General features: G+C 42.8%; 1 protein-coding gene across 3 annotated transcripts; it reads right to left on the reverse strand.

The window, feature by feature from the left end:
* Window positions 1-3041: 3041 nt before the first annotated feature.
* Window positions 3042-9628, reverse strand: LOC124040790 (fibroblast growth factor 8-like). Of its 3 annotated transcripts, none has more exons than XM_046357889.1 (6): window positions 9224-9628; window positions 8782-8910; window positions 8664-8700; window positions 7428-7575; window positions 5587-5693; window positions 3042-4286 (listed from the first exon to the last, which is right to left on the reverse strand). In XM_046357889.1, the coding sequence occupies exons 1-6, from the start codon at window positions 9238-9240 to the stop codon at window positions 4002-4004; spliced, it is 723 nt and encodes a 240-aa protein (XP_046213845.1). In that variant the 5' UTR covers window positions 9241-9628; the 3' UTR covers window positions 3042-4001. The 3 variants fall into 3 exon arrangements, with proteins under 3 accessions (XP_046213845.1, XP_046213844.1, XP_046213846.1); XM_046357888.1 differs by having other exon boundaries at window positions 7428-7608; window positions 9224-9627; XM_046357890.1 differs by having other exon boundaries at window positions 7428-7504; window positions 8782-9628.
* Between the last annotated feature and the right edge of the window lie 3311 nt (window positions 9629-12939).

The following is a 12939-nucleotide window of genomic DNA, read 5'->3' on the forward strand; positions in this document are numbered from 1 at the left end:
TAGCCAGCTTTCACCCGGTTACGCAACCCTGCACCTTAGAGGCTGCTGCACTACAGACTTGGAATCACTGGCCAATTTAATAATTGAACACTAGTCACTTTAATAATGTTCAAATAATGCTTACATACTGCTTTACTCATCTCATATGTATATACTGTATTCTATTCTACTGTATTTTAGCCAATGCTCAATCTAATATTTATATATTTCTTAATTATGTTCTTTTACTTTTAGATTTGTGTGTATTGTTGTCAATTGTTAGATACTACTGCACTGTTGGAGCTAGGAACACAAGCATTTCGCTACACCTGCAATAACATCTGCTAAATATTTGTATGTGATTTGAATTTGATTTGAAGCCTTCCATGCTAACCTGTGCCTTGCCCTATACAGCATTCCAACATTAGACCAGGCTTGACTCTGCCATACAGAGCTCAACCAGAAGGCCTTACTCTGAACACACACCAGAACGATGGGTGGCCAAGTGCAAGCGAGTGCCTCTGACCAGAATAACGGATGTCATCTTGTGTTCATTTCCCTCCGATTCTACACCGCTCGGCAGATGGAACAGCTGCCTACTGCGCTTGGCCGTCCTTCGTTAAGTTTTGATCTTTTCCAGAGATGCATCACCAGGTCTTGCTCTGCCATGCAGAGCTGCATCAAGAGAGCCTTCTGTAGCAAGAGACTTCGGCTTAGTCTGATACGCGGGAGCAAGGGCAGCAGAAGGGGTCTGAAGACAACTTGTTGGAAGGAACTGAATCCCTGTGGCGAAGGAGTTGTCAGAACCCAACCTCCCTCACTCAGCACAGCTCTCCACCCATGAGGACACTTGTCAGCAAACAAACAAACACACATCGGAGCTGTCCAATCAGATTATAAACACACACACACACCAGGGCTGTCCAATCAGATTAAGACCTGGGGTGTTAAAGGAGTGAGATGAAAGAAAAACAGTCGTCTGCATACGAGGATACACTGAGACAGTTACTGAACCTGGGGAAACCAAAAGCCTTAATTAAACAAACACACTGCTATCGTCTCTGGAGGACCAACCAGTAGAAGACCAACACACTGCTATCTGCTAAAGGGCTCCAACATCAATGACCTGCTGTAGTCTCACACTGCTTGCTATAGACTGCTGCTCGGCCTTCTAGGGGGCTAAGAGTTGCATTCCAAACAGGACAGGGCGGAGCAGGAGGAAATCTATACCTAACTCTCTATCAAACTTTACAGATATATATTTTTTGAGTGCAAGGTTAGAGGACAAAAACATTTCCCACTTTACAGTTCACATTTCTAAGATCAACTCATGGAAACGACATGATGTATGCATAAAGGATTTGAAGGCTGGGAAGGGATGACCTTCTGTGTTATATATCATTAGAATGCTGATGTGATCCAAGTGCCCTGTGTGTGTGTGTGTGTGTGTGTGTGTGTGTGTGTGTGTGTGTGTGTGTGTGTGTGTGTGTGTGTGTGTGTGTGTGTGTGTGTGTGTGTGTGTGTGTGTGTGTGTGTGTGTGTGTGTGTGTGTGTGTGTGTGTGTGTGTGTGTGTGTGTGTGTGTGTGTGTGTGTGTGTGTGTGTGTGTGTGTGTGAGCCTGTGCGCCCGTGCGCTTGCGCACATGCATGGAGCGACTTAAGCCATCTCCAGTGTGCGCCTGAACGATACTCCCACTTCCCAAGCAGAGGCGTGTATTCATGATGCCAAGGGAAACCCCCAAAAAACATATCAAATGATATATCTTTTATCTCTCTGTTTCATCATTTTCCTTCAGCTGAATGTATCTGAGCGAGCGAACCAGTGCCCCTCTGTCTCTGCATGTGTAGGCCATTTATCTGATGCTGTCTGGTCAAAAAGAGTATGACATTGTTGCCGCCCGTAGCATTGAATGCAAGGGAAGCCAACAAGCATTTGGCCTCCCTTGATAAAAAAAAGTATAAAATAATAGCCAATCAGCGTTGTGCGAAACTGAGATCTCATCTGTGAATGGTCCTAAGAAAAGTGTCAAGGGAAGCCAGTTTGGATTTGGCTTCACTCCTAGCACATCGCATTGACAGAAATACGTAACTGACAGAAACTACTTGAATTGTTGCATCTCAATGTGTTGTTCCTAAATTAGCCATGGATAGAGATAGGGATTTGGACTTCATTCTCTGTACTGGCTAATGATTATAATGGCGATTCTGATCCAACCATAAATTCATACATTGTGCCCCTGGACTGAGAATGGAAGTTCAATATGTAGCTAGATGTAGAAGGCTAATGTTAACTAGCTAACGTTGCCCATGAAAGGAGGTAAGCATTTTAGACAGGTAGCCTAGGACGACAAAAAAATACAAGTGTGCACTGTATGACAGAGTGACCATTTCATCAACATGAAAGAGAGGAGGATGGCATTGGCGTTTGTCTACACGTAGGATGAGTCAACATGTCTTTTCTACTTGCGCGAACGCACACATTCCACAAAAAATATCTAAATCATGGACAGCCACATCATATTTAGCTTATGTCGATTGGACTAAATTGTTTTTGGTATCTTTTAGTTGTCACTGTAGTAGACTAAGCTTAGGTGATTTGATGATGTTGAAATGTAAATGGTGCTGGAATAGTGGAGGCAGCTCCGGTATTCTGTGCGACTCGCAGTAACTCTCAGTGGTTCTGAAGCAATAGTTGTTTAGTAGTTCAAAAATATAGGAAACATTAACTTACTTCACCATGCTGTAGGTCATGTAACTGTTTGTTACATGCAATATGCTTTGTGGACTTCACCAGACAGAGGTTGCTCTCCAGTTTTGTGATGAATCAAATGTATGGTTGAATAAATTCTGCCACTGTGTCTACTTATTGTCTCGGCCTTAGGCATACAGTATTCAATCACGGTGGCAAGACATATGAACTAACAGGTTATAGAGCGAACAACGCAATTATCACAAGACATAGGTGGCAATATGGCTTTTTTTCTGGCTTTTCCAGTGATTTTACCCACACAACCCTACTGTTCAAAGTGTGCAAAACAACCACATCACAAACAAGAGTTTAATATCAGTATTCTAATGTACATTTATTACACATTTTAAATAAATAATCCATCGTTAAAATTATTTGTACACATCCTTAAAATAAAAATAGATTTATATATGTATAAAAACAGACAGGGTAACAAAAACAAAGGGGGTTTCCGACATATCAATGCATTTTTACACCTCTAATTTACAGTTATAACCATTGCAGGAAACCTGTGATTATCAATATAGCTGCCACATTTTCCATTGTGTGTACCTAAAGCACTGTTAGCTTTAACAGCGTTTGTCTCTATAGAATTCCCAAAGTAGCAAGGTCACACCACAGCGTTCAACAGAGGTGTTGTGGCTGTGTGTGATACTGAACACAACGTTACTCAACATGGCGCTCCTGAATGCAGCATCGATGCTGTGTGTGTGTGTGTGTGTGTGTGTGTGTGTGTGTGTGTGTGTGTGTGTGTGTGTGTGTGTGTGTGTGTGTGTGTGTGTGTGTGTGTGTGTGTGTGTGTGTGTGTGTGTGTGTGTGTGTGTGTGTGTGTATCTACTGTATCTACTGTATGTGTCTCTGAACGCAGCATTTTCTGGCAGTGCGGTCGATCAGGGCCCTTCAAGTCTCTTGGAGCAGCAGGTGTGAGTCCAAACGACTCTGAACAGTCAAACAAAAGCAAAAACACAACCCAAAATACAGAGAGACAATACAAAGTCCACGCTTTACTAAAATGTCAGCACCCCAAATGTTCGATGATGAGTTATGTGCATCTAAAAACAACACATCAGTACTAAAAGTATCAGGTACAAAAATATATTTGTTATTGGGTTTTATCTTTTAAAAAATGTACTTTTTGAAAAAAAAATAGAAAAACTACATGTTAGGTATAGTAACGCTCAGTACAAAACAAATGTCTCTAGAGGTTTTGGAAAGGAGTTAATTCTTGCTTCAGTCATTGTTTTTTATCCTCTGTCTCACCCTCTCTGCCCCCCTCAGCCTTCGGCTGAGTAGCGTATGCGTTTAGTCCTGGGGCTGAAGGGGTAATGGACGAAGTCAAAGGCCTTGTGCTGGGCCGGGTGAGTGGGATTGGATCCCCGAGGCAGTCGTTTCATAAAATGGACCTCGCGTTGATGCTGCCGTGTTTGCGAGCCTTTCCGGGGGCGTCCACGTCTGGTGAAAGCCATGTACCAACCCTCGAAGCGTGCGTTCCTCAGCGCTGTGTAGTTATTCTCCAGGACAATCTCTGAGAAGATGCAGTCGCGGCCTTGCCCATTTTTCTTTGAAAGACAAACACACACACACACCAGGTCAGTCGGAGCGTCTGAAGGAGCTTTCTTTGAAGACTTACAGATAGGAAATATCAGATGTAAGAAGGCTACCCCGAACAGTATGTCCCTGCGCACACACACACACACACACAAACACGTGTGCATGCAGCGCTCTCCACACGCATGAAGCATATGCTACAGTCATTACAGGCTCAGATCAGAGAGGGGATGACAGTAAGCAAGGAGTCTCCCTCATCAGTAAACACAGAGACGCATTCATGAGGACCACTCAAGAGTTAGCAGCCTAAGACATGTCATCATAGCAGAAATACCTGAGGAGTTCCAAGTTCTTTATCGGCTTCATTTGTGGATTTCCTTCTATTTAGCGCTGCACTGTCTCGTTTGTGGCTGAATCGAACCACAAAGGGCTCATCGACTTGAATATCAATCAATAGATCCTGAAATAAACGACTCTGGTCTCCCTTTGGTACAATCAAATACATGGTTGTCTTGCATTTATTCTATCTCTACATTTTGAGAAATGATACGACGGGGTAGATGTTGATCTAGTATTCTACATTGAGGGTGAAGGGGGGTTTGTCCTCTTGTACTATGAGCAGTAGCTAGGCCCTGCGTCCTCCCACAACCCCTCCAGCCCAACCTCCACTGGTCTGGGACACGTCACACACCGGCAACACTAATGTAGCTAAACCTGCTCAACAACCTAGCTGGACAAAATGGGCTGTTAAAAATAAATCTAGCATCCCATGCAGCCAGAAAGCAAGTGAAACATACACAAATATGCACATACAGTCGTTCAAACACACACACAGGCTGTTGCTGGGCCGGTATGGCAGAGAGAGGCAGCTCAGGGCAGATGGTGCACCTGGCAGGGTTCTGTAGGGGGGCGGAGATGGCAGCCCTGTTTATTAGCCAGCACAGCAAGAGAGGAGCAGAGACACCCTCGAACCCACAACACGCTACACAGAGGAGGTGACTTCCAACAGCATACAATGACTCTAACCTTCTCCCATGCAGAACATACCAGAGGTGGACAGTCCTGGAGCTACAGCTGTAGGGAACCACCAAACAGAACCACAGCCACACTGAACTATGGTGAGAACTGCTGCCGAGTCGCCATACAAAACCACAAGTCTTAGAAAACCCAAACAGAACTACAATATAATCCAACCTTGGAACCACAGCTTAAGAAGCTTGAAAACAGAGCCAATGGAAAAGGGCAGCATTCTGGCATTACCATAGATCATTACCCACAGTGCAGTGCTCAAAGGATTTTTTTTCTCTTTACCTTCCCGATCAGCTTTCCCTTCTTGTTCATGCAGATGTAGAATCCTGTCTCTGCTCCTTTAATCCGCACGCGACTTCCAAACGTGTCCGTCTCTACGACAAGTTTGGCTGAGGAAACAAAGGGGTTTTATTATCAACCAGGGCTAATAGGATGTTGCTTAAAGACACGGTTAAGCTGATTCAGTTTATATTTTTACAAGAGAAAATTCTATATCACACACACACACACAAAACCCGTGGGGACCATTCCTGAGGATTTATGCAAGCTTAAAATCTTGCACAATCATAAAAACATGTGTACCTCAATTCTTTGAAAACTAAAGAGGCCATCCTGGAAGGACTATCAACTTTTTATCTCTAAATCTGTACTCACGTCACACATAAGCACCACATTCATCTCTGTCATAGATCATAGATCACGCTTGGAGACAGATGGACATAAATAGAAGCGTGTTAAATGGCTTATCTTAATGTGTGTTCATAGATACTGTTAGTCTCACAACTGCTTCTATCATTGAAAACACGATATCCTTATTTTCCAAACTAAAATATGTTTATCTATTTTGTTGTTGCCTTCCACGGAGGCACACAATGTCTACCCAGAACCCCTGTTCTTGTTATGAACCCTTACTAAGAGTTATGATTGAGTATTTTATCAGGGTCCCCATTAGCTTCGGCCAAGGCAGCCCCTACTCGTCCGGGTTTCCCATCCCCCTACCTACATGATGATGGCACACATTCCTGGACCAACATTTGGAGAAATGAATAACCCTTGGTGCATCTGATAATTTTACTGCTCAACCCCTGTTCTTGTTAAACACGGCAAAATTCAACAGACAGGCACAATGTCGTTTCAAAATGTTAGCCACGTGTATGTCCCTTACTAGAGATTCTAACTCCCACTCCCTGATCCATGCACACCCACGTGGTCACTGAGTTATGGTTATGGTTAGATGGTTGGTGTGGGGCTAAGCCATAAACGCCTCATGCAAGCCACAGCTTTAGACCCACAAGTACAACCGGCTACCATGGTACAGGTGGCACTGGCATAGGTGACCCGAGCACCTCCACACCCTCTGGTGCAAACCACAAACACACACAAGTGTGAATACACACCACATTAGACAGGACCTACAGCAGCATACACACAGAGTCAAAGGTCCAGTTTGCTGCCAAATTATGTTTAAATCTAACACTATTTAATGGCAATGGGAATAGCCCAACGAAAAATCACCCAAAAAATGGACTTAATTTTAAAATATAAAATCCACTAATATAAAAATAGTTAATTTGTGAATATGCAAAGCTAATAGATCAAATGCAGGCGGGCTGGTTGAAAATTCGGTGGGCCCTATTTTGGTTCTGAAGCTGGTCAGAGGAAAGAGAGAGCTGGAGAGCTATGCAGGAAATGTTCAGGAGGTTGAAGGATGATTATTTCTAATGGCTCTTCCAGACATGAGTATCTCTGGAGAATCACCGACAGCACAATCTTCAATCCATTTGACCATTTTTTTGACGGTCTGAGGCCTCTTCTTAGCAATACCAGCTGATACAGTAGCCGGGTTATTTACCGTTCAAAAACGACGAGAGAAAAAACATTTCTGTAGAATTCACAGGAAGCATTTGGCTACTAACCTCTTGCACATGATAGTTTGTTGTGCCAAAATGGGCCTTGAGGCCCTGTGACTATATAGGCATAGCCTAAGCCTGTTGTAGACATACGTTTATTTTAGTAGGTTAGTTTAGAGATTCAGAAATATTAGCAATGGATTTCGGCAAGTTAAAACCGACAAAAATGAGGAACTTGAAACAAATCCATGAAGTTTGGATATTGGGCTTTACCGTGTATGTCTCCATCTTCTGCCATGGCGTTGATCTTCTTGTTGGGCAGAACCTGCACATGCTTCCCGCTGGTTCGGCTGTAAAGTTGATAGGTCCGAATTAACCTGCGGCTCACACGGTCTGTCACCTTGCTCTGCTCGCTTACATGCTGCGTGAAATTAGGCGAGGACTGATTGGTTACCTGTCAGAAATTAAATGTCATCACAATCAGCATTTGCAAAAATTGCTTCAATGTAATTACAGTAGCGTATGTATTAAGCAATAATAGCATCATTATTTAGCTCTAAACCCAACAGAAGCAAATTTGGAGGGATGTTTCCCATTTTCTTTAGACCTACTTGGCATGATTGGCTATAATAACACATAACTTTATAACATGCAATAGACCACGTGAATATACCGCCGATACAAAGGCCTTACATTCCTTAAATTATGCATGCATAATTAAAAGCATGAAAACCTAGAAATTAAAAAGGGCGCGCAATCTGCAACAGCGTGTGCGTAAAGGTGAGTGGAGGTAGACGTTAAAAAACATGTCCAAAATATCAAACAGGCTATAGCCTACATAATAAATGCTCATTATTTCCCTCACATTAAACGGAGCAAATTGACATATTAATGCCTATGTTAAAAGCTTCCCTATTTGACACTTAGCCATACGCACTCATTCTGTTCCAAGGAGGACAACGAAGGAATTAACTTTGGCCTTTATATTTGAACCCCACGACATTTTTCACAGACTCGCCTTTCCCCGCGCGATGCCCATTCTGTGCCCACGCATCCTGCGCGAGGGCAGTATGTTCGCAACATACGTCGTGCCAAAATGTGACGCGGGCGGCATGCAGCGCGCCCGCTGCCCTTTGCGCGGTGGGACCCATCTGATGTGTCGTTATATCACAAATTATGTGAGCTCTCGTCTCTCTCTCCCTCACTGCTCGCCATTATTACACCGTGCTTTCACCCCCAGAAACCTAACCATATGTTTTAACAGTGACATTTGATGTAGGTTAGTTATACGAATTTTCAAGATGCGTAAAATAATTACTTGTTGTTCAAGGAGATTTACAGTTGTATCCAATAATCCACTGATAGACTGAACAGTTTGTAAATTATTTGCAAATTTACCGAAAACGCGTGAGATATTTAAAATCATAATCAAGAATGCTATATTATTTTCACAAAGCCTGCTGATATACAAAATATTTGGGCTATTTCAAAGCATGCATATGAACATACCTGAGCATAGTAACAGAATGCGAAGAAGTGTAGGAACCTGAAAAAGAGCGTAATTAATGAGTTATAATACATTAGGGCACATTAATCAACATAATTGAGACTCGCAGGAAATACTCACAGATAACTCAACCGGGAAGGGAGGCGTCGCATGTTGATTGTGTTGATTGTTCCTTCGATAAATACAGACCACAGGGCTTGCAGTGTTCCAAAATCGAGGTTATTTGGTAAAGGTAAGCTGTGTGAAACACTGGTGTCGGTTGCAATTGATTAAGTCGTCGCTCTTCAAAAACTTCATTAAAATCCAAAACGACCAAAGATGGTGGAAGAAGTGGTTAAGTCTATTATTGTTTTGTAAAAATGTGGGTACATTTCATGTCAAATAAATGTCCATAGCCTGTTTTGGCAAGGCTGACGCTTACAACTGATCGACAACCTTGCCAGTAAAATGTGAAACTGTGACAATGATAATTGATAATAATGATGAATGATAAATGATTATTGATAATAACTGTCTATCTGTCAGGCGGCCCTCTCGATTAGCAACGTTTAAGTGCACTTACTTAGAAGAGAGGTGCATTCAAGTTTTGGCAAAGAAAGCGCTGGATGAGTGTTCTAATAATAAGGATACAAATGCAAGGTCATCCGAAGCCAATGAAGATGACAGTTAATTTGCTGCAGATTGCTATCTCTTTGTAATTCCTTCAGAGAATCCTCAATCGCTATCATCCAGTGTATCCTGTTGTAGAGAGTTTATATCTGGCTTTTGCGTGGTGGATAACGTGCGCGTCCCGTGCGTTCAGAGCGGGTGATGTTGCTTCAGTGTTCGGTAGTGCAGGACTGGCGACTCCCGTCTCCCCTCCTCTACTCCCATCGCAGGCTCCAATGTCAGCCCCTTGTTCGCACTCACACCCCTGGTTAAAATGGAAGGGCGATCTGCGAGGAACAAGCCCCCCTTTTCTGCAGAACAAAAGCGTCCCTCCTCCCCCTGTGTTTAAAACATATCTTCACCTGAGGAAAAGTCAACACTTGCGGAGAAGCAGGAGTCTTGCGTACCCAGCGCGCAATGACGCTTCTTCACCGAAACGACCCTGTGAATTAATGAAATAAAAAACGAGTTAAAGGAACGTTCCTAGATTATCCTAAAAAAGTATATTCCAAATTGAAAGAGAAAAATCCAAACATAAAATTGCAGTCCATTTCAGGACAATAGCCTCTTTCCATCAATGCGAATGTTATGCAATAGCTTAGTTTACAGCTACATTATGCCTAGATATGAATATTTTTCGTTTTTTGGATGCAATTGGGATATGTCACTGGGATTAGCTATGGATACTTTTTAGCTTTGTCTCTTGTGTATTGCCGAAGAAAAGTGAGAGACTGGTATATTAACAGGATTACAGGCGATTAACGTTTTTTTAAACACCCCCTCCCTTCATTTGATAAAGGGAGACCATTCATCTCCACTTGCCTAAACAGCCGCTCCTCACCCGATGCTCCTCATGGGCTCTTAGGCATTGGGGATTTTAACGAAGAAAACTAGGGTAGATTAACAAACATTAGGCTACATGAATATCTTTGCAAAAGGTAAATTTACAGTATAGCTGAAACGATAGCCTATTGAATAGCCTATCCAATTGATCATTCAGTCACAATGTCCCGAATGCAACAGACTTCTTCAACGAAAACTCACTTAATTATGAGAGAAATCAGACAGAACCATTTTCATCGTTGTGGACATTTTGTGCAAGAGGACGTTCTCACCTAGGATGGGTGAATGGGCCATTAGAGACCAAGTGTTCAAATTAATCACTCAATTAATTTATTTATTTAAGTGAAGCGTGAAGACCCCTTAAAGGGATAGTTCAGGATTTGGCAATGAAACCCTTTATCCAGCCTACTTTTCAAGTCAGATTTTTTATTTTTATTTAATGTAACCTTCATTTAACTAGGCAAGTCAGTTAAGAACAAATTCTTATTTACAATGATGGCCTACCCTGGCCAAACCCGGACGACACTGGGCCAACTGTTCCGCCAATCACAGCAGGATGTGATGCAGCCTGGATTTGAACAAGGTACTGCAGTGACACCTCTTGCACTGAGATGCAGTGTCTTAGACCACTGCACCCCTCACGAGCCCAAGTGAACTTGTTGATACCATTTTTATGTCTTTGCATCCAATATGAAGGAAGTTAGGGGCAGTTTCCTGAGCCAACGCTAACTATGGTTAGTCCTAGTTTAACACAAAGACTGAAAGCATTGGAGTAGCCTACAGCCCTGAAGACTTCCAGTCTTTTCACTAAACTGCGTCCTTCATACTGGATGCAGTTATAAAAATGGTATCCCAAAGTTCATCTGACCTTGGAGAAGTAGATAAAGGGCTTCATTGACAAAATCCCAAACTATCCCCTTAAATGCAGACCCCACCCCAACCTTTATTTACATGTGACCCTTAGAATATATCCATAACCAGGAAGAACCTCTGGTTTATTGACTGCCTTCCATTTATTAGGTTGTGGTCCAGCAAGCACAGGCGTTTCAGGTGGTCAGATCCAGAGTTTTGTTATCAGCCACACGATGGTCAGACAGATGCCCAGAGCCCCGCCACTCTTTTAACGTTTGATTGACATCATTTGAAGTTTGTTAGCTCTTAAATGAATGTGTAGGGCCAACCAGTAGCCTAACGTTACCCCTGGCTACAGTCATGTCTGGGTAATTGTTATTATGAAAATAATATATGCGTTCGGTATTGAATTGCACCGGTGTCTAATATTGATACGTTATGTGTTGTCTGTTGAGTAAACCAATCCAATAAACAGACTGAATAGGCAAGAAATGATTTGGACGAGACGGAGACTACAAATGTTTTCAATCCCTCTTTCAATCAGGTGCCGCCATATCATGCATGTGAGTGCGTACTAAAATATTATAGAGCTTAATGAAGGACTATTGAAGCACGTTATAATGGATGGACTTAACACTGTCATTGACAAATCACACTATCATTTGTCCTTGTCACCCTGCCAGCAGTTACTCATGTGAACCACCAGGGGGCACCATGTCTGTCTACTCTAATACGTTGGTACAAGAAAGACATATTATAGTAGGCCTAGCAAACAACAACAGATATTTATTGAACTGATGCAGTATTTAGTCTCTAAATTCACCATAGATAATGGTCAGCAATATTATACAGAGGTGTAATGACTGTGAAAATGAAAGGGTTTATGTATTTGATGAGCTCTCATTGACGGCAATTTCATTATGCTGAACTTTATTCATCTGTGAGCATTAGGCCTAGCATGTCTTGAACTGTCAGACTTCTTATTGCTAGTTGCTTTGTATTTATGTTCCCTTCCCATCCTCCCATTAGCATTGTCTTCTTGTTCTCTCTATTTCTGTGTTTGTGTGTGTTTGTGCGCGTACAAGTGTGTGAGATGAGTGGCAGGTAGCTGCCACTCTGCAGCCCGGCACAAGGTCTGCCTGCCCTCCCCTTAACCCCAGGAGTCCCACATCCATCAGCAGCCCTGTGGGGGTCCCCACCACCATCCCTCCCCCACCACCTCTCTCGCTCCCTCTTCACTCTCCCTCACAACATCTCTCTCGCTCTCTCCCCCCCTTCAATCTTTCTCCCACTACCTATTAATTCCTCCTTTGCTATCCCTCTTCACCCCCCCACTACCTCTCTCCCCCACCTTCACCCTTATCCTTCACTCTGCCCATAACCTCTTTTTCCCTCCTTTGCGCTCTCCTCGTTCTCTCTCCCGCTATCTCTACTTTCCTTTCCATCTATGTCGTCATTTAAAGTGGACGTGATACGGGGACCCATAAGAACTGAAATATTTAATTGCTAAACACACACCTTCTCTCAGTTTTTCTTACAAAGACAAACACCATGTTCACCCAGGAGGAACTAGAAAGTTGCTAATCATCATGTCAGCTCTCTTCTCGTGAGAAATTGACACAAAACAGAAACTCCATGGGAACTTAAACATTCATTAGACTATTTATGAAATGACAGAGGATATAGATATTCAAGGCTGGTAGACTGAAGTAACAGATCATTAATCCTTGTTTTATCATCATGGCCAATCAGAAGTGCTAAATGTTCCTCGTCCACAGAAGTCATCAGAAGTCATAATATACAGCTCAGCGTTCAACACCATAGTGCCCTCAAAGCTCATCACTAAGCTAAGGACCCTGGGACTAAACACCTCCCTCTGCAACTGGATCCTGGACTTCCTGACGGGCCACCCCCCAGGTGGTAAGGGTAGGTAAC

Source organism: Oncorhynchus gorbuscha, linkage group LG08, assembly GCF_021184085.1.
Source record: "Oncorhynchus gorbuscha isolate QuinsamMale2020 ecotype Even-year linkage group LG08, OgorEven_v1.0, whole genome shotgun sequence".
Taxonomy (NCBI): domain Eukaryota; kingdom Metazoa; phylum Chordata; class Actinopteri; order Salmoniformes; family Salmonidae; genus Oncorhynchus; species Oncorhynchus gorbuscha.